Genomic DNA, 22241 nt, shown 5'->3' with positions numbered 1-22241 from the left:
CACTCACTCCTTAGGGTGCTGCTCATCCATGCAGGCTGGGTGGGGTGGGGTCCAGACAGCAGGCTGAATGGGAAGTTTAGTGTAGAGTCACCAGCTACGGTAGGAGAGTGACCTCGGAAGGAAAGGCTCGCCTGGGCCCAGGGCTGAGGGAGGGAGGAGAGAGACACCCGGGATGTGCACAGTGGGAAACGGCCATTCATGTCCTGGGCGGCACAGGTTCCCCAGTGGCCACTCTGCTAGTGCACTGCTGTCGGCATGGCAGGCCCTCAGGGGCACCGAGGGAGGGAGTGCCGAGCTGGGGCGCTCTGGTGGCAGATGCTGTGGGCACCATTTCCATGGGCAGGGGCCTAAGGAAAGGCTACAGCCAGGCTAGCTCAGTAGGACCCAGGGACACCGAGGGTCCGCCTCCTCCCCCAGTGTTAGTCTCTCTAGTGTTAGTGCCTCTCCCAAGGGCACAGGCCCTGTCCTTCTGCAGCAGGGTCGCCGGGGGGTTCTGCAGGGTACACAAGAGAGCCTGTTAGGTAGGCTGGAGTTGGAAGGTAGTAAGTTGCTTACAGGCACAGATGGGCTGTGGAGGGCAGAGAGGCACACCGAAGGCTTTGTGGGCCACGTGACCTCTTTCTCACATTTTTCTTCGTGTCCTTTCTCATCTCTTTAAAAATGCAAAGCCATGCTCAGCTTATGAGTGTCACAGAGCATGCAGCAGGCCACTGCTGGTCAGTAGGTAGTGCCACCCTGACCCCTGGACAGACTGGGGCCTTCCCGAGAAGTGGCGTGGGCCTGTGTGGAGTGGTGAATGTGGACCCGGCTGCTCCAGGTGATGGTGAGCAGCTGCCAGTGACCTTGCAGACCGACGTGGTGAACAGCCCTGCCCAGATCAGCCCCTGTGTGGGTAACTGGGGCCCATGTAGTAGTGCCCACCCTGTGGAAGGTGTGCCAACCCACTGCTGCTCTCCACCAGCCTGGGCAGCGATACAGCCCACCAGGGTGGATGAGGCTGGGACAAAAGTCATTGCCCAGCATCTTTCAAGACTGATGGTGGTCCTTGTTCTCCAGGCTGCCGTTGACGTGTTTCCTTAGTGAAGGGAAATCCCTGGCTTCCTTTGGGTCCTTCCCAATGTGCCTGGCTCTGCAGACCATGGAGCAGTCCCATGTGAGGGATCTGCCAGCGCCACACCCTGTTCTGCTGTGACACTCGTTTTGTGCACAGGGATTGGCAGTGTTTGGGATCTGGGTGGTTCTATATCCTGCGAACTGGACCATCTCAGGCGAGAGCTGTGACTGTCTTGTGGTCCCTCAGGTCAGCACTCTACCCAGACCCTGGCTTTTCTGGGTTAGATGAAGTGACACTTGGTTTTTCATGCACCATCTCTGGCTCCTCTGCTTACTGGTCAGCCCTTTTACTGAGAGCAGAATCAGGATTCTTGCTGTCCCCCTAGGAGCCTCCCAGAAAGGCTGAGCTCCCTGGCCACTGCCTGTAGGGCTGACAGGGTAACAGACCTGCTGCCATTCCCAGCTGTCCATCACTGTGTGTCCTCCTAGCAGTCAGCTCTGTTTCCTGCACTCTGGGCTGTGTCATCGACACATGATGCTGTCCCTGGAGCTTTTCAAAGGCCAGTGTGGGGGAAGTATTTTTAGGCACACATCCTCAGGCAGCCTGCTGTCCACCCAGCTATACCTGTATCAGGTGATTGCCTGGAGGAGCTAGATTCTACCTCTCGTTCACCTGCTTTGCCTGCTGCCAGATGCAGGGAGGTGACTGCAATCTCTAAAAATAGCTCTCTGGTTGGTTCCTAATGTGCTCATTATGTTGTACAGCCATGGATGCCTCCTCCTCCTCCAGCTGGGGATCAGATTATGTCCCCAGCCAGGGCATTGTTAGCCCTTTAGCAAGCTGACTGCAGCTGCTATTCAGGCTCACAAAGGCTCTAATCTCCTTTGAATTCCTAAACCTTTTGACTCCATAATCCCTTCTAGCAAGCGCACTCCTTGTGTACCATTGGCCCCTCAAGTATGCCTCTTCCATTCATGTGGCCCTGATTATCTTTTTATCTCATTAAGTGCTGTTAGCTCTCGTGTTCCATATAAAAAAATAGACAGAGGCGTCAAATTGGCCTTAAAGATTCAGCTTGGTATTCTCTCCTTCAAAGCAGTGGCCTGTTAAGGAGTCAGGAGGCCTCATTTCATTCCTGACTCTTGTGCTAATGAGCCGTGTGCACTTGGAAAAGTCAGTTAACTTCGGTGGGCCTCAGTTTTCTCATTAGTAAAATGGAGAGGCCGAGTTCATTCAGCGTGACTTCTGCGTTATTCCGAACCCTGCTGTCCCATGGCTGTGACTCTCGAGTCAGCGTGTATGGGGTGGCTGTGGCACTGTCCTTCGCATGCGTGCTTGTTTTAAACAGAGCCTGTGCTTTGTGCTGTTGCCTTGGTTGTGTGTCTTGGCTTGTGTTGGTTACAGCAGGGGCCTTGGACCCTGCCCCCTAGGGGCTCCTACTCATTGTAATATTAATTCAGCACAGGTAGTTATATTCTAGGACCTAATCTCAGGATAGAGTTCAAGACAGAGATGAAAGATAAATGCCTCCCTGGCCATTACAGTGTTTTCCTTCTAAAGATCGGTGTTCCCTCCTCAGAACACTTTAGTTTCTTTGCTGCCTGCTGAAAGTGCATTGAACACTCTTTGAATGCTCTGTTCTAGTTCGGACAGCTGTGGAAATCCTCGGAACGTCAGAAACAATTTGTGTGTCTCCATGGGCAAACCTCCTGTGTTTCTTGGTGCTGTTTACCTTAAATCTCATCTGCTCCTGCGGCTTTGGAGATTACTGATTACACCTCCCATAGTCCTTGGGCTGGAAGTTTACTCTTTATTGAGCCAGTTTCGCTGCTGTGTTCTTCTCTCAGGTCCCTGGTGTTGGCAGATGTCTCTTACTGCAGGCAACTTTCTGACCCCTGAAGGTGACTTCTCATGTTTAGATTTTCAGCAAGGGACTTTGAACTCACTCAATACCCACGAAATTTTTTTTCTGTTCTTATTTTTTTGTTTTGTTTTTGAGTTCTGTGCAGTTTTATTTTTTTATTAGTACATGCTTATAGCTAGCTCATGGGCTTCCTGAAAGGCTATGTGACTGGAAACTTCAGCCAAAAATTAATTCGCATGTAGACAGAAGTCATTGTGTACTACAGTTCATAGTTAAAAGTAGAGGTGTTAACTGAAATATTGATACATACAGTAAAACCTTGGATTGCGAGTAACTTGTTCCATGAGTGTTCTGCAAGCAAAGGCTTCTAATACATTTTAATTTGATAAATGAGTGATGTCCTGCAATATGAGTAGTATATGTGCTGTGGAAGCGAGCACATTGCAGTATGAGTGGTATGTGCTGCCAAATGTCACATGATCACAACTGAGACAATGGTCCCCCCCCCCTTTCTCTCTCTCTGTTTGTGATATTGTGCGTGATCATCTCCCAACAGCAAGAGGTTATGGAGGAGATCTTATCTGCAGGGGAGAGAAAAAGGGAAAGGAATCCTCACTTCAAATGAGATTAGAGAGATGTATAAAATGTGCAAAACAGTGAAAATTTTGTAGAGAAGCACTACCTGAAGAAGGCTGTAGCAGTGCGAGTGATGAATCTGTTTAATGACAATGCAATGTCTCATTTCTACAAAATCCTCAAAAGGAGGTAAAAGCAAGTATCACTGCACTGGTTCCTTGTTAAAGTTGTGTGGGAAGGAAAAGATTCCATGGAGCCAATAGACAGCAGTGATTCCATTAGTGACAGTGAAAGTCGCCCTGCACAATAGCTCTCCTCCCTCTTGTCTCCCTCACACCAGCCACAAGGTTTTCAAAGGTAAGTGCAGGTTAATTTGTTTATTTTTCTTTATTACTTATATTATATTACTGTATTATAATCATTTTAATATGAATATTTTGGAGTTGTGGAATGAATCATCTGAGTTTCTGTTATTTCTTATGGGGAAATTCACTTTGATATACAAGTGCTTTGGATTACAAGTATGTTTCTGAAATGAAGTATGTTCACAAATCAAGGTTTTGGGGAATATAGATAAGTGATATGTATGTATGGTTCTTTAAGTCAAAATCCCATTTTTTTTAGATGCAATAAAATATGTGAAATGAACATGGAATTTGGAATCAGAAAACCTTGACTGAAATCCTAACCCTTCTACTATTATCTGAGCATGGTTAGTGATGGTAATAATAATAACACGCATGGAGCTAGGTACTGGGTCATTGTGCCCAGGCTGTTTTGTGGTTCAGTAAATCAACACTTGGATTGAAGGGCCATAATAGTTAATAACAAGTGGTGTATTTTCAAATGCAATGTAGGGTCCTCATTTTTATAATGCTGTATGTGCCTTTTTTTTACTTCCTGTGTAGGAAATAATCCTCATGAAGTGTTTTTTTCTTCCTTTAACACAATACAGGGTCTGTTATGCCAGGGGTGGTGCACTCCTGTAATCTCAGGTTCTCAGGAGGCTGAGGCTGGAGGATCACAAGTTTGAAGCTGCTCTGGGCAATTTTATCAAAAATAAAAAAGGATATGTTCTATTCTTCATTTGAGAGCACATTGATGATTTAATTTTGAAACCTGTTCATTAGGGTCTCCTTTAAAGGGGAAGAAGGAAGGTGTTTAGCACATTTGCAATTTAAAACTAAATGGAATGCAAATTTTGAAGGGAGTTTAGATATGAATTTAATGTTAAGTCTGATGTTTTAGAGCCCCTGGGTGGGGGGGGTGGGTACTGGGTGCTGGGGGTCCAACTCAGGGCCACACACTGCTAGGCAGGCCCTCTACGCTGAGCTGCATCTCTAGTCCTAAACCTCAGTTTTTAAAGCTCTGTCATAGCGAGGGTCTGCCTGGAGCTTGCACGTTCTTGTCCTTCCTATGTGAGTTCAGTCACTTCATCCACATGGTGGCTTTCCTGGGATGCCCGGACCCTCAGACCACCTGCAGGAAACCACATCAGGGCTCTGGGCCAGAGCCGAGACTGGGCAGGGTTGGTGCCGAGGGTCCTTGTGGGCTTCAGCCAGCAGTACCTCTGGCCCAGACTTGCATCCCATTAGGTAAACTGAGGTAGATTGATGCTGCCGACAGCATTTCTGAATGCATTTCCAGGCTTCTCCCATGTTGACACCTGCTTCCAACAACCCCATAATGCTTCGGGCAGAGACCCATTTAATGGCACCTCAGATGCCAGCTGGTGGTTGGGGGCTGCCTTCGCCCTCCATTTTGCTCCTGTTTTTGAAGAACTGCTGAAAGATGGGAGGACATCAACTTTGAAAAAAAACATTTTCTTTTGCAACTGAATGGTGGTTTTGAGACAAGGAGCAGGTGGGCTCTTGGATGCTGGCCTGGCAGTGCCCGTTCTGTGTGGCAGCCCTGCTGGGCCGACCATGCTCCCAGGCTGTGGTGTTGGTCCTGGGGGCAGATGTCCCCTTTGTGCAGCCCTGTGCTTGTCAGGCGCTGTCCCTGCTGCCCTGCTGACACTCTTTCTGTTGCTCAGCTCCCGACAGCCGTGTCCTGGCATGTGCGGCCGTGTGGAGGATGCCCGAGGAGCTGGAGTCCGTTGGCCACGAGTCCCCTGACGACTCGGCCAGCACCACGCAGACCCTGGAGCTGCTGTGTCAACTTGGGAGTGCGGCCCCTGGCAACGTGGCCTGGTAGGAAACCGCCCGATCCTGTCCTTCCCTCCCAGTCTAAATCAGTGCTGCCCAGGCACCTGACAGAAGAGTGACACAGCCAGGCACCATGCAGGTGCCATAGTGGGACTTCAGGTCGGAGGCTGTCACTGCTCCTTCCTGAGGCCTCTGTGCAGTGCGCCTGGCGTGCGGTGTCCTGAGCCCTCCGTGTCTCACCCTCACCAGTGGGTGTCACACCAAGGGTTGGGAGATGTGGCTCCTCAGCCAGCAGCTGCCTGTGTGGTTGGAGGTTGGCTGTGTCACCACCCGGTCAGACCCGGGGCCTTCACAGGAAGGGACTGTACAGACAGAACACTCGGGTGTTTACAGCAGTGCCTGTCATTGTTTACTTACCACAGTGACCCTTGATTGGAAGAGAGAGAGAGGACTCTTCTCCTCTGTATGGTCAGTTCTGTGACTATCAGCGTTACCAATTAACATCTTAATCCAGCAGATACTTATTAGGCACCTGTTGCACACACTCTGCCGGCCCCAGGGACACCAGGGTGAGAGTCGGGGGACCCATCCTCAAGCAGTCACTGTCTCCAGGGGCGACACAGAGTAAACAAAGAAGGTTCCCCCAGGAGGGCAGAGCTGGGCTCTGTCTGGTCCAGGTCCCCATGCGGGGTTGGGCCTTGCAGTGGAGACAAAGCAGTGCCCCACATGGGTGGTCTGAGGCTCGGCAGGCTGCAGGCATCAGGCTGGGGCTTTGTTTTGGTGCTGGTTGGGCCTTGCAGTGGAGACAAAGCAGTGCCGCACATGGGTGGTCTGAGGCTCGGCAGGCTGCAGGCATCAGGCTGGGGCTTTGTTTTGGTGCTGGTTGGGCCTTGCAGTGGAGACAAAGCAGTGCCGCACATGGGTGGTCTGAGGCTCGGCAGGCTGCAGGCATCAGGCTGGGGCTTTGTTTTGGTGCTGGTTGGGCCTTGCAGTGGAGACAAAGCAGTGCCGCATATGGGTGGTCTGAGGCTCGGCAGGCTGCGGCTGGGCTTTGTTTTGGTGCTGGTTGTGCCTCTGCCTGGCTAGGGTTCATGTGTCTGACAGAGCTGCTCTGAGTATTGAAGTCACACCACCTTGTGGAGTGAGGGAGGCAGACAGGTCCTGAAGCCTGGCGCTGCCACCTGGGCACTGTCACTCCGCTGCCACCACCCAGCTCCTGCAAGAGCCCCACACTTCAAACAGTGGCCGTGTCCCCCAGCAAGCAGGCTGTGCACCAGTGTGCACATGTGTTCCTGGAGGCACAGTGGCATGGCGGGAGCAGACGTGTGAGCCTCAGGCGGGGCAGTGGTCCCTCTGGGAGAACACGAGAACGGAGACCTGAGCCATGAGTGGAGGCAGAGAAAGGTGAGTGTGGAGAAGGCTCTGTGCTGCCTGGGGATGAGGAGTCATCAGACCCCACTTCCTGCCCCATGCAAGTGCTCTCTTGTGCGCATCTGGAAGGGCAGGACTCATGCGTAGGGACTGATGCTAGGCTGAGGTGCCACATTGTGCTGTCTGAACACATTCCCGTGCCAGGGGAGCTGTTTGGAGGTGTCTTTACTGGCATTGGTGTGTCACACCTGTGTGCTGTCCGCTGTAGTGCTGAAGTCCTCACAGCTTCAGCGTTGTCCTATGTCATCTATTAACTCTTCAGTGGTATCAGAGTTTTAATGTTAGACAAGAAGTGAAGCATACTGGTTGATTTGGAATGCAGTGTGATTGGAGGGGGCTCTGCATGTGCGCTTCCTGTTTGGCTTAAGAGCCAATGCTGAGGAAGCTGGGGGAGGGGGGCATTTCCTGAACAACACTGCTGCCGGAAGGGTGTGTCCAGGAATGTCACAGGACTCCCCATTCTTCAGTCTCCTCTCCGCTGTCTCAGTGTGAGCCCTGGGGGCCTGTGTCAAGGCACCTGTGCCCAGGGCCACTGCAGGATCTGTTGTCCCTTTCGGCCCTCTCACAGAATGCACAGTGGGGCTAGCCCCTCCCACCGCCCTTAGCTCCTGTTTGGAAAGTCCTGTGACTCAGGCGCCCTTGTGAACCTCATCATGTGGGATGGACAGCACCCAAGGCGGTGGCGGGCTCCCCCCTGCCCCAGACTTTCCATCATTTACCTACCTGGTTATGTCTCCCTTCAGGGTGTCCTTTCTGCCCATGTTCCCTGTGGGCTCCAAGTTCAGACTTGCTGAGGTTCAAGGCTGCACCTTCAGACCAAGGACAATGCATGGCACAGAAGTGGGATTTGTTGAGTGCTCACTCGCAGCCAGACCCCTTTCCAGGGGCTTTGCGTGCTTTACCACCGTCCTTCAGTCCCAGGAGACGAACAGCAGCGCTGGGCTGACCCACTTCTCCGTGGAGGGTTGTGGTTTGTGGTAGGGGAGTCTGGCCCCTAACTCCAGAAGCACCTAGTGGCTTCCCAGTCAAAGGTGCAGAAGCGGTTGTCCCTGTCTTCATTTGTGACCAGAAGGTTGTTTCCCTGGCTGGGAGTGTAAGCTTTCCTTCATCCGAGCAGTTTTGCAGAACGTCCTAGCATCCTCTCGGTGTTTTGGGAAGGTGAATATAAACCAGTGGTGCTTTGTGGGGCAGTTGCTCTTTTGGAAGGTAATAAGCTTCCTTGTTTTCTAGCTTGCCCTCCCCATGTTTAATTTGCCCCTCGGTCTGTTTGTTGTTGCTCTGGGAGTGGCCATGCATCCAAGGTGCAGTCCTGCCTTTTGACTTCAGCTCCACGGCCACTGCCCGGTCAAGCTCTCCCTCTGGGCCCCCTTCCTCCCGTGAGTGAGGCGATCCTGGGGTCACTGACAGTCCTTCCAGCTCTAAATTAGCTGATGCCTGGCCTCTCCTTGCCACTCAGAGATAAATGGCAGACCCTCCTTCCACGCTCCCCTTGCATCAAAGTGAATAGCGCTTAGGCTTCCACTGCTGAGGCAGCTGCCTACACAACTGAGACACGGGCGCCAAGGGTCCCGCTCGGAGAACTGGCATCCCTCAGAGGTCAGTGAGCACAGGCAGCTCCTAGGGAGGATCTGGACTGGGCCCTGGGTGATGCTTCCACATGTTTTGGGATGCTTTGGCCATTGTCTATCTTGCACAGCCTGAAACACAGAGCACTATGGATGTAGGATGCAGGATTAGTAAAATTCCACATTATCACTGCTGAAGAGTGAGGTCGCACTTACAGTTGATTGCACTTCTTCACCTTCCAGGAATAGATGAGGAAAGTCTCTTTTTTGTTATATGTGGTTATTCATCTGCAAAGAATGAGGTTTCTCCTAAGTCAGTGATGAAACTGATAGCTAATGCAGTTTTTCATATGTGGAGTGGACCTATTCATATGGAGCCAACTGCAGACCCTCCCCGTTCCCTGCTGCTTCCTGGCACTTCGCATCTGCCCAGCTGATGTTTACACCACCAGCTCCGGGATCCCTGATACAGGGAGGTTTCCTGGAGCTCTGCTGGTGAGAGGGGAAGGAGGTAATTATTTCCCAAGAGTGTGCACTGCAAAGCACCCTCATCGCTGTGGGTTTAATGGCTGATTAGCTGCAACAGGGTGATTTTGTGGTTCTCCATCACCTTCTGCTGATCAAGAGGCATCCAGCTGTTCAGGGACCCTGCAGCTTACCTGCAGGCAAGTGCTCCCCATAGGGGAGCGGAAGCAGTCAGACAATAGACACACACACACACACACACACACACACGTGTTGGGCACCACTCCCCAAGTGGGGTATCAAGAGCAGTTGCACTTACCGCGTTGTTTCTCAGATGATGGAAATCTTCTCTGAAGGAGAAATTACTAAAATCAGCAATCAGAAGCTTTTGAAGGATGAGAGGAAAACTGAAGCCAGTGACTGCAGTGTACCCCTAGCTCCCACCACCCGGATCCAGGTGTCCTCTGTGGATGGAGTCAAGCCTGCCATGTGCCATGCACCGCGTGTTTTTTGTGTGTTCTGTAGGCTGTAGCACTGCTTAGTGGCAGACCCACCTCTGCTCTCAGAGCGAGGACAGGGAGGACACCCCTCCTGTACAGATGGAGTAAATATCACCGTGAAATGCCAGCCAGGTGGTGTGGGCAGGGCCCGCCTGGGAAGGCTGGCCCATGTGATCAGATGGTTATTAGGAGAAGGAAAAGGTCACGGATGGCGGTGTTGACATCGGGGAGGGCAGAGAAGAGAGCGGTGCACGTGGGCCACCAGACAGGAGCTATTTTGTCCAGAAAAACAACAACAAAGGATTTGGCCTAAATTCTTGTCAGTTTTTTGTTTGTTTGTTTGTTTTCAGTTCAGTATGACAGAAGAGAAGAAATTGGCTCAGGTTAAGAATGACAGAGTGAACTGGCAGTTAGCCCTGGCATCATCTCTGAGGAGAAGGAACTATGTTTGAAGCTGTCATGGGCCCTACATTGTAGCCATACTGCATCGAGAATGGGGGATTGCCCGGGATTATGACAGTATCATCGTTAGGACAGTATCACCAAGTTTGGTAGGATGTGTGCTGGTTTTATGTGACCCAGCTGTCCCGAGGTGTCAGGTGTACTCAGGTTCATTTTATTTTACTTTATGCTAGGCATACTCAGCCCTGCACATGCCAGGCAAACACTCTCACCACTGATCTACACTCCCATCCCAGGGGTTTAAGATTTTCAAACTTGCACCCGGAAGTCATTTCCCTGGGCACAGTGTTGACCTTGTCCATTAAGTTTCAAAAGAAGCCTGGGGGTTTGCCTAACATCCCTTAATTTGTGCAAGAAAAGATCAACCATGGGGTATTATAAGATGCCATAAAAATGGCTTCTTTGGCCCGAGGATTTAGCCTAGTGGTTCTGCTGCCTGCCTCACAAGTGCAAGGTCCCGAGTTCGATCCGTGGTACCAAAAAAAAGTGCCTTCTCTGAAGTTTGTGTAGTCTCCATTGTGAAGTAGGTATGGATGTCAAAGTTTCCCAGGCCCCATATAAATGTTACCAAAATCAAATATCAGAAAGGGGACCATGATGAGAGTAAAACTCAGTGTACAGGCAGCTAACTTATGCCAGGAAGATTCAAAGTACAAAACTCTGGACACACAGTGCAGAAAGTATAGCTAATTATATCAGAGAGAAATTCACGTTCTCCTTAAGATTTGAGCTGAAGTTTCTATTAAATAATGTGGTTCAAAAGTGTACTTCAGGCAATCCTCTTATAAACATGGAGGGCATTTCCCAGAACACGTTAAGTGAGGAGATTCACCATGGTATCCGGTGGAAGAGATTAGAAGCTGTCCATTCAGGCAGATGTAGGAACATATCAGAGTCCAGGAAGCTTTTAAATGACAGAATGCATTCCTGTTGGTCCAGGAGGCTGGAAGTCCAGGCTCAAGGCCCTCAGATCCGGGGTCTGATTTGGAAAAGCCACTCCTCCGGGGCCCCTCTCCCTGTGTCATAGACAGCACCTTCTCCTGCATCCTTACAAGCAGAATGAGCAGCCCGGGACCTCTTTTATGAAGCAAGTAGTCTCTTTCACAGAGACTCAAGTTTTTAAAGTTTGTTTTGTGGTTATTTAAACTTGAGGTTCAAATAATTTAAAAAATTTCAACCTGAACATGCCCTAATCCAGAATTCTAAACTGGTTGACTTTTCCTCTGCCATTCAAAAGCAGGGGCTGGTGGAGGAGAGAAGCAGAAGAAAGAGAAGAAAAGACCAAAACACTTCAGACTTTAGATAAAATGTATTATTTCAGGTTTTTTGGGGCTTTGTGAAAATGTCCTCGGAAGCCAGGTGGCCATCACGTAGGCGTGCGGTCCCCAACCACAGTCTTGAGAGGACACCTGCTAAGACTGGGCATGGCACCGTGGTGCCAGGCAGTGGTGGCCCTGGAGCGGAGCTGTGGGGTTGGAGTCTCTGGGTGTTAGTGTGTCAGGGCTTTGAGTGGGTCTGAAATGCCCTTCAGAGCCTGGCTGTGCTTCTCCAGCTTCCTCTGGAAGAAGGTCCAGGCCTGAGGCTGCAGCATGGAGTCCTGCTGCATCTGTTCTCTCCAAGGACCCCATGCTGAGACCCTGGACTTGCCACCAAAGCTGTTGCTGAGGAGTGGAGGTCACCCTGTGGCCTCTGCTTGCCCAGAAGTCCTCACAGCTTGGTGCCTATCTCTGTGCCGCCCTCCACACGTGCTATGGGCATCACCTGGTGACCGTAGACCCCACTGAAGAGGAACACGTTTGACAACACCTTGCCCCTCATGCCCAGCTTCCTGTCGGGCTGAAAAGGGATGGATCTCATTGATGGAGTTAGAAGTTTTTCCTTGTGAAGTGTCAGGATAAACAGACTTTTAATAGCCAAGTCACCTGCTGTCAACAGTTACATGCTTGTCAGTCAGGAGCATTTCCAGGCGCTGGATCAACGAGAACTTGTCACCGGATGCATTCCATATGTAAAGGCATGAAGAGCTCGTGCGTCGGCAGACTGATCAAACTGGGAATGTTGACTTCATGGTGTGACTCTTGAAGACTCCTTTTCCAGTCCATGTAGCACTTGTGAAAAGCTGGTTGTGTGCTTATTGTGAATTTTTCAGCAGGAAGAAATGAATCAGATTGCCAAATCTGTATGTCCAGGGAGATTTGTGGGCCAGGGAAATAATTACATTCTTTCTTTAAAGGGTTTTTCAGAATTAGGTACCAAATGATGACTTAATCACTATCATTTAGATATGTTCTTAATATTTTCCTTTTGTTGGTCCAATAATAAACTTGAAAAGTTGAAATGCAGTTGGCTTAATTCACAAGTCTTTGTTTTCTTTGTATTTGGCAGTTTGTGGCCACCGCCAGGTGTGCAGTAGGGTGGGGACACCCACTCTTTAGGGTTGGGCACCGTGCTGGGTTTGGGTGTCTTGGTGCCCACACTCCCCATCTTGCATGTCCTTGGGAAGCAGGCAGCTTATGCAAATGATGTGAATTTAACTTTTATTTTGGACTTGAGAATTTGTGTCCCCGGAGCTGTCCTCACTCCAGGTGCTGAAGCCTTATATGGGGACTCCTTCATTTTGGAACCAGAGACTTGAAAAGGGGGTATATTTTGTTTCATCAGCACGGATCCTTCCAAAGCAGAACCATTGTAGCTCCTATGATGAACTCAGAACAGGTCAGCTATCTGAGTTATTTGGGTGTATTAAAAAAATAGTTGTTTTCTTGGGCTTTTCTTCCACGATTACGAAGGGGTGCAGCAAGCTTATATTAAGTGCTTGCTACTTTGTTCTTGACTTGTTAGCATTGTTTTATATCCTCTCGAATACACTAGTAGGGTGTGATAAAGCAGAAAAGTGGGTGGTTTTTACGAACAAAGAAATAAACTACTTAGTTTGGAGTAGGAAGGATGGCAGAAATCCTAGGTTATTGTCTCATGTTTATGGCAGTGGTTTCATGGGGATGATCTGTGATAAAATAGAATTTCTGTTTTTATTGCACTTTGCATACTCCAGCTATTGCAAGGTACATGGCAAAGAGCAGTTAGGGTAGGGATTGCTACCTATAAAATAACAACAGCTACTTTCAGATAAAGAAGGAAGCATATGCACAATAAAAGAGTTCTCCCCACAGTGGTTTTACTCAGCACTTAGCCTCCCTAGAATGTCACGCACATCATTGTCAGTACAGCCCTGCAGAAGCTCCTTACAGACATGGCCCTCTTTATGTCACCTCCAGGAGAACAGGGACCTCATCTGCTCGTTACTGATGCGAATGTGTATGTTGGTATTAACAGATGGGAAAGCGCTCCCCAAGGACTTGCAATGTGAGAACATGGGAGGAGGGAGGGGGACACTTGACAGTGAAGACCCTGTCCAGGTGGGGCAGGAAGCCGGTCACCCACTCCCCGGCTGTGTCAGAAGGGACACAGTGTGCAGGCCTTAGACGCCTGCTTCTGCAGGTGCGCTGCGAGAACCGTGGGTTTCTGAAGAAGGTGAACTCAGGCATTCTGTCCTTGCTTGGACACTCTGTCTCATGGTCTTTCTTGTGTGATGGCCCCTTTCATTTACTCCACTTGCTGTGCATCCATGTATGTGTGGGTGTGGGGAGGTTGTGTTTCTTTTTCTTGTAGATTTTAATTAGTAAACCAGCCCGGATCGGCTGATCATGTTGAGGTCTGAAGGCACCTGTCATCAGGGGCTCCACAGTGCTGGACTCTGTTACCTCTTATCTTCCTGGGCCCTATGGGTGTGGGCAGCAGCGTGTGGTTGCGATGTGTCTCTTGTTGGAAATGCTGACTCTTGTGGTTATCTCTGATGGTCTTCATAACTTTTCCTTTGAGAACATATGCAGTCTCTCTCCTGCCAGGGTCTTTAAACCTCATTTAGACTAATCCTAGAGGGAAAAATCCTTGAGCACTCTCATGCTTCCCAAGATGATTGCTTTTTCCTTAATCTAGGTTTTTTTCTTTTTTGGTACCAGGGATCGAACTTGGGTCCTTGTGCTTGCGCAGCACATGGCGAAACCATTGAGCTAAATCCTTGGCCCTCCTTAATCTAGTTTTTTAAAGGCAAGTTAGCAAACTGTTAGTGCCATAACTAATATTAGTACCTAGGTTTTTACTTCCCTTCTCTGCTCTTGGAATCTGTGGATCACCTAGATGATGTGGCAAGATCAACACCTGTAGCATGCAAAGGGCAAGTTCCTTTGCACTCTAAATTCACAGCTGTGAGTCCTCTCAGATGTGACAGAGGCCGCCTTGGTTCATGGCTACAGTTGGTTCAGCATCCACTCCCTTCTCCAGCACATCCTTTGTGCAGCAGGAAACCCGTCCTCGAGGCATACCTTCCTCATGGTGCTCACAGGCCAGCCTCGTGGGCCTGCGCAGCCTGGAGTCCTGATCCAAGGCCCCAGCCTGGTGTTCCTGGCACAGCACTGTGTGTGCATCTGCAGAGGCTGAGCGTGTGGAGGGCTCCCACTGTATAGCCTGAGAGCAACACAGATGACAGCCTCGCTGGCCAAGACCCGGAGCCTGAGGATGCTGTCAGACCTTGGGGGACATCAGGGGACTCTTGGCTGGGCAGAAGGCCACCAGTGGAAAGCAGGCACTCTAGAAGGCATTGTGATTCAGGACCCAGGGCAGACCTGAGGAAGAGCCTCTCCCAGAAAACTCCACAAGGTCCAGAGTTCGATCCCCCACTGGCATTTGAGGTGAAACACTCTGTCATTGAAGGCTGCATTGTACCTGGAATGTAGTGCCTGCCCTTACCATTGGCCATGCTGCCCACTGCCCTGGGGACACTGGGACATGTCTTCTTGCCAAGCTTCCCAGGTGCCCTGGAACACGGCACCAAGTACAGACCCAGTGGTATCTCTGACAGTTACCAAAGTCACCCAGTGTAATTGTTGGGGTTTTTCTAGCCCTTTATGCAAGTAGTATTTGTTTTATGAAATCAAGTGTGCCTACATTAGGTGTATACAGTGGTACCTTGGTTCATGAACTTGATTTGTTCCATGATTCTGGGGAAGATGGCCATGGTTCTGTTAGTCACCTATGTGGAGTTTGCAAATGGAAGCAAAATTTTGCTGAATGCTTCCGTTTGCAAACCAAATTGTTCACAAACAGAATCATTTGTGAACCAGGCTATTGCTGTATTTACAGTTGACACCTCTTCTTGGTGAATTGTGTCTTTTAACAATCTATAGTGGCCTTATTTGTCCCTTCTAATTTTAGTTTGAGGTCTATTTTGTCAAATATAGCTATAGCTATTCCTGCTTGCTTTTGGGCTCCAGCAACTTGGAGAATCATTTTCCTGCTTTTTACTTTCAGTCTGTTTATGTCTTTTTCACTGAAGTGTATTTCTTGTAGGTAAAATATAGTTAGGTCTTGTTTTTTTTTTTTTTTCTTTTAGTCTAATCTGCCAGTCTGTGTCTTTTAATTGGGGAATTAAGACTATTTATGGGCGGGAGATTTAGCTTGGTGGTTCTGCTGGCTGCCTCGCAAGTGCAGGGTCCCGAGTTTGATCCCTAGTACCAAAAACAAAAGACCATTTACATTAACTGTGATTATTGAAATGTATATATTAATTCCTGTCATTTTACTGTATTATTAGTGTTTAATTCAGTCATGATTTTCATTTGTTTATCTGCTCTCCCAATGAGATTTATTCTTTCCCTTGGTCTTGTGGTTATGATTGTCTTCTCCTTCATGTTTCCTATTCCCTTGAGTACTTTCTACAGTGCTGGGTTAGTGGTGGATTTCTTATCTTGGACGGTCTTTATTTCTTTTTCTGTTTTGAAGAATAACCTAGATATAATAATCTAGGTTGGATTTGAAGTACCTCATTCTAAGCATCTCTGAGCTTTTTAGAGTTTCTGTTGAGAAATCTGCTGTTATTCTGTTGGGTTTTTCCACATCAGATATGTGATTCAGTATTTCTCTTTAGCAGGTGTTAATATTCTTTCTTTCTTCTGAATTTTTGGCATTTTGACTGATATGTTGTGGAGAGGTTCTTTTCTGTCACGTCTGTTTGGAATTCTAAATGCATCTATTACCTGGGATATCCACCCCAACCCCAGATTTTGGAATTTCTTTGGTATAATTTCAGTGAATATTCATTAGCCTGTATTTCTTCACCCTCTTTGAGGCCAATGAGTCATAAATTTGTTCTTTCATATAATCATCCAGGAGCTCCGGAATGCTCTTATCATTCATTCTTAGTTTTTTCTTTATTATTACTGAATGTTTTGGTACATCTACCTTGTCTTCAAGCTTTGATATTCTTTTTTCTGATTCATCTAGCCCCCTACTGAAATTTTCAATTGAGGTTTTTATTGGACTATTTGAGGTTTTTATTTCCAGGATTTCTGTTTATGTTCTCTTTCAGATCCTCTGTCTCTTTGCTGGAGTGGCCTTTCGTATCCTGCATTGTCTTTCTTAATTCATCTGCTACTTATCTCTGTCTTCTGTGGGTTCATTGATCATTTTAATAATTGATTCATTTGGGTGCTCTTTTGTATCATCTTTGATCCCAGAGTTCATTTTAATTATGGTTTTAAAATTCTTTGGGATTGTGTCCACTTTGATATCTGTGGAACCAGTTTTATGGGAATTTCCAATTTTGGGGGCCATTTTGTTGCTTTATTTCCTCATGATTCTTATGGTTTTTGTGTCAAGGTTTGCAGATCAGTTGACATGGATGTCTTAGTTAAGGTCTCTTTAGTAAGGGACTCTCCCTTTATGGGTATGTCTCAGGGCGAAAGCACTTACTCAGCCCTTTGCAGAATCCTAGGTTCAAACCCTAGCAGGACTTTTTGAGGAGAGCATTAGCTACCAGTAATGTCCACATCTTAAGGACCAAGTACATGGATGTATAACTTAAAACTTACTTTGAACGTCCTCTACTACTCTACCTACCCAGTAAAAGGAAAGGAGGGCAATAATGTAAGATAGGCCAAAAAAGAAAACAAAACATAAAATAGGCATTAATGGTATTTATATATAAGAAATGAGGAGGAAGGAGAGATGTGAGGCTATATGACAGGAGAAGGGATGGGAATATTTTATATAATATAATGGAAAGTAAGAGACTAGAGAGGGAGATTGAATCAAATTCATGAAACTCCAAAGTTAGAAAATTCTATGGAACAACCGTTGATGTGGGAAAGCAACACACACACACACTCACACACACACACACACACACACACACACACACACACACAGTAAAACCAGGTCTTGTATCCCTCCTCATGAGAGTGTTTATGCTGGGGATGATGATTTATCCTGGACTTCTGTTGTTGGGTGCCGCCTGATAGAAGCGGACATGTGGAGTTTGGTTTTATTCAGCACCACCCCTCCCCGGCCTCTGTTCACTGCGGGGGCTGCTGGGCCATCTGGAGCTGGGCTTCTCCCCTCACTGGTTGTAGACAGTGCTAGTGCAAGGCTACCGGCATGGACTAGGGTCTTATGTGTTCCCCCTTGGGAGTGGCAGTGCGAGAGCATGCGGGCTGTCCACCAAGCCTCTACCACGTGTAGCCTCTGGGCAGGCTCAGCTGATGGGCCGACATTCCCCAAATCATGGCCTGTTGGCTGCTGCTGCATTCACCCTGGGTGGCCCTGGGCCCAGCAGAAGTGGTTGCATGCAATCTGCACTGGGATGAGAATCCAGCATGTGCAGCCTTCCACTGGTCTCTGCAGATGCACCCCCAGACTTGGACCCCCTCAAAGCCTCAGGCACGGAATTCTTTTGCTGTCACAATGTTCGAACTGTCCCTGTTTTTTGCCTCCTATCCCATTTTTGTTTCTGTTTTTGACATTTCCCGCCACTTGGCCGAATGTGCTGGCTGCTGTGCTGTCATGCCGAGACTCTCCAAGCCCTGGTCTGGTCTCCTGTGAACCAGCTCCAGGCTTCCCCGGCCTGTGACTTGGCTTTTTCTGCCTCCCAGTCCCACACTGAGCCCACACTGACTCTTAGGGAGAGTGCCCACTGTCTCCCCAGTGAGCTGAGGCAGTGGCATCCTGGAGATATAAAAACATGGGCTTTCTCTGTTTTCCCACGCCACCCGTGGAATGAGAGGAAGGTACTGAGGACACTCCCTGCCCCTGTCCTGTCCAAATCCCATCTCCTGCACCGTCTGCTGAGGCAGAGGCTTGGGGCTCCCTGACCCGACACTCCTAAATCCACGGTGTGCATTACTCTCTGTCTCCCAGCTTTCTAAAGGCCAGTGTCGCTAGGTGTCGGCTGGCTGCTCGCCTACTCAAGTTGTAGTCCAGCGATTGTCCAAGGCTCCCCTCCCTTTATGGAGCCACGTGGCTATGGGTGTGGACAAATATCCTGGTGGTGTTGTGAGTGCCGGCCCTCTGGCCCTCTGAGACCTGCTCTCTTATGTTAACAGACGCATCCTGTCTTCTGGCTCTTACCCTGGAGGTGACAGGACTTCCAGCCTCTGTCTAACTGTTCACCATGCACTGTATCACTGGGATGGACTGGGCTGTAGACCGGCTTAAGTTGGTGCCAGCAGAAGGAAATGTGCCCCTGGTCACAGGGAGGGCAGCCTGGTGCTAGTGTGGGTTTCATGACCCCTTCTCACTCAGCTTTCTGCCCATCAAGGTGCTGCCGCCTCCCAGACACTGTCCCCCTGGGGGCAGGGCTTCGGCATGAGAATTTGGGGGTCACAGCTCAATCTGCAGTGGCGGTCATTGGGCTCTCAGAGGCAGGTCGGCAAGTACTTGCAGCGACTCTGGACCATGTCCCTGTTGATCCTTGGCATTTCTGTTCCTCTCAGTGTCACGTGGGAGCCAATGGGAGATGGGAAGAAAGTCATTTCTCTGGCCGATAACCACATCCTGCTCTGGGACCTCCAGGAAAGCTCTAACCAGGCCGTGGTAAGCAGAGCATTGGCAGGGACTGGGGGGGTTGCTTTTGGAATTGGACCTTGGGGTGAAATGCAGAACATAGTTCTCGATTTGCATATGTTTACAGGTCCCCCACAAAAGTAGGGAGCCCTGTGAGATACTACACAGGCCTAGCTGATAGCTCCACTCGACCCTGGGTTATCCAAGGGGCTTTTCTCGCTCAGAAGTCTACTGTCCTTTTAATGATGTTTTTTTTCCAGCACTGGGGATTGGACTTAGGGCTCTTGCACTGAGCTGCATCCACAGCCCTTTTTATTATTTTTATTTTGAGACAGGGTCTCACTAAGTTGCTATGTTGCCCAGGCTGGGCTTGAACTTGCAAACCTCCTGCCTCAGCCTCCCAAGGTGCTGGAATCACAGGCATGCACCACCATACATGGCTTCGTGATAAGTGGCTTCGTAACCACTTAACAGTTTAGCCCGAGCATCACTCAGGCAGTGCCTTTGCACACTGACTATCCCAGCGTCACTCAGGCAGGTGTCATTTCAACCAGTCAATTCTTGTATTGAATAAATTTGATACAATTTTCGTTTTTATATTTCCTGTTATATTATCTTATAAAAATTGGTGAAAAAACCATATGCAAATTTCGGTCATCCTGTATTTAAATAATTGGACTGGTAAGTGGTTAACATATATTTTGCCAATATCACACTTTCAAGTAGGAGCATTTATAAAATGTTAACTTTACAATGTTAACTGGCTTTTTAATGTATTTGCCTGAGTCATAAAAATAATACATTCATCATTTTGAATATTTTGTCTTCCATAGCATAAATACTGGTATGTATTTGAGTCCTTAATATCTTCTTTTTTGCTTTGATTTTTGAAACAGGGTCTCACTTCAGGCTGACCTTGAACTCGTGTAGTCCAGGCTTCCTCAAACTTGCTGCAGCCCTCCTACCTCAGCCCCCCCAGTGCTGGGATTATATCTGTGCACCACTGCACCTGACTTTTTGTTTGTTTGTTTTTTGTGATACCAGAGATTGAACCTAGGGCCTTCTCACTGAGCTACATCCCCAGCCCTTTTGTATTTTGAGACAGGTCTCGCTAAGTCACTAGGTTGCCCAGCCTGTAAAATTTTCTCTTTTAAAATGTGTTATTTATTTATTTATTTATCTATCTATCTATTTATGTATTTTTTGGTACCGGGGATCGAACTCAGGTCCTTACACTTGCGAGGCAGGCAGCAGAACCACTGAGCTAAATCCCTGGTCCTAAAATGTGTTTTTTAAAACATGCATTCAAGGGCTGAGGATTTAGCTCAGTGGCACCTCACAACCACAAGATCCTGAGTTTAATCCCCAGTACCAAAACAAAAACAAAAACAAAAAACCCCATGCATTCATAATTGCACTGTACTTGTTTATTCCAAAGTAATAACTTTCGGAAAAGGAAATACTGAGAAATTGAAATGAGACCTCCTAACTTCCTGTATTCACAGGCCCATTACCTCCGCTGGTCTCAGGGAACTGAGAACTGTATCTGTCAGGTAGATTTCTTTAGTGACAGCCTTGCATTATATTTATTTGCTACTGTGATGCTTACTTTGCTCTTTTCCCTTGTGATGCTTTACAATATTAATAAATCCTTTCCTTGATGCTCTGGGTTAAAGAGATGACATGAGTAATGATTGGTTGTTATGAATATGTGGCATAGAGGTTGGACTTTTAAAAATATTAAGTGACTTGTTAAAGTTTAAAAGCTGAATGGTCACAACCTTCCATGCAAAACTGAGAGTTGGCCTGTTTTCCTTGAGCACTAATAGTGCTCAAGGAAAACTTGTTTTTATTTAAAAATCAGATTCCCATAGCATGTAGCAGAATCCAAATTTTACACAAGTTTTCAAGGTAAAGCAGGAAGCTTGAAGCAGACTCAGTCATGAGATTGGCCCAGGGACACCTTCAGGGGCAGGGGCAATGACATGGTGGTGACCTTCTGCCCTCCAGAGACCGAAGAAAGTCCGGGCATGGTGGAAGGAGAGCCCTCCAGCCCTTCCCTCCAGCTGTGCTGCAGCTGTTGGAAGCTGCGGAAAGAGGAGAAACGCTGTCTCATGCATTTGACCTGTGCATTTGTCCCATGCAAATGACCAATGCAGCTCATGCCGGGTCCTGGGCCCCACCCTGGGAACAGCTGAGAGGACCACACTGTGGTCACACTCCCCCAAGCCGGGTGCCTGAGAGACCCATGTCCCGCACTGGTGCTGGGCAGGGTGGCACTGTAATCACGTGGTGAAGGTGTCTGCACACCCAGGCCATCTCTGAAGCATTTCATGGTAGGGTGATTAATCTGTAACTTATCTTCTACAGAGATCAATTTAGTTTTCTCTCTTCCTTTTTTATCTGCTGTCAGCAGTTCTGTCAATACCCCTCTGCACCCCCTCCACTGTGGTATTTAATACAGAACCTTCCCATCGATTTCAGCCTCCCCACTCTGGCTTCTCATTTTTTTTATTGTTTGAGGATATTGCCTTCCATGGTGAATCTAATCTTATGCTCCCTGCATCATTACCCTTTGCAATTAAATTGGAGACTGTTTGCCATTTATAATCATTAGCAGAGCCCCCAGGAGGCAGGGAGTGGGCTGTGGGGTCCAGGACCGAGCAAGGCAGAGGGGACAGCCTCCCTCTTCACCTCCTTGTCCCAAAGCTCTCAGTGGCCGAGGACACAGAGAGAGGGTGTCTGTCCACGCAGGACACAGGCTTCTCTCAAAGATGGGCTGCAGGGGACACTGTCCGCCTGACGACATTCGCACACAGCCACGTCTCTTTGAAAGAACAGATGTGTTTCAGGGACGTGGCATTGTTAGACATTTTCTGTCCAGAATTTGAAACGGGAGACGTTCCTTCCCGTAAGCCCCTCTCCCCGACGCAGTCCCATCTGGATTCTCTCTCTTTTGTCACTTGTCTTTTTGCCTTTTTAGTGGGGACTTTTGCGGAACAGTGCTTTTCCATCTTTTCAAAGCAGACTTTAGTGTGTGGAGTGGTTTGAGGTTCACAGCAGAACTGAGTGTGTGGTGCGGTGATTTCCTCTCCCCACACCCACAGCACAGCTGCCCCTTCCTCCATCCCTGCTGCCCTGGCAAGGCCCAGCATCCTAGTGGTGAGCTGTGCGGACTCCATGCTGTCCTGGCTCAGTTTGGAATCCCAGGGACCAAGCCTTCTCAGACCAGCTTTCCCTTCGGAGTCGCAAGCACTCGGTGTCCTCTGGTTCTCTGGTCAT

The 22241-nt window shown here is 48.5% G+C and overlaps 1 protein-coding gene across 3 annotated transcripts in view; it reads left to right on the top strand.

Annotated features, from left to right (window-relative positions):
• Positions 1-22241, top strand: part of Eipr1 (EARP complex and GARP complex interacting protein 1) — a 91116-nt gene that overhangs the window by 58401 nt on the left and 10474 nt on the right. For all 3 annotated transcript variants that reach the window (XM_087199619.1, XM_021247223.2, XM_004868337.4), the window contains 2 exons: positions 5530-5686; positions 18890-18989. In XM_087199619.1, the coding sequence (XP_087055745.1) occupies positions 5571-5686; positions 18890-18989 (216 nt within the window). In that variant the 5' untranslated portion in view covers positions 5530-5570. The remainder of the gene's footprint in view (positions 1-5529; positions 5687-18889; positions 18990-22241) is intronic.

The sequence above is a fragment of the Heterocephalus glaber genome, unplaced genomic scaffold (genome assembly GCF_053883595.1).
Source record: "Heterocephalus glaber isolate CG9 unplaced genomic scaffold, H.glaber_assembly_v1.0 deba00001724, whole genome shotgun sequence".
Taxonomy (NCBI): domain Eukaryota; kingdom Metazoa; phylum Chordata; class Mammalia; order Rodentia; family Bathyergidae; genus Heterocephalus; species Heterocephalus glaber.
Note: the sequence above shows the minus strand (reverse complement) of the source record. Positions and strands in the feature narration are given on the sequence as shown.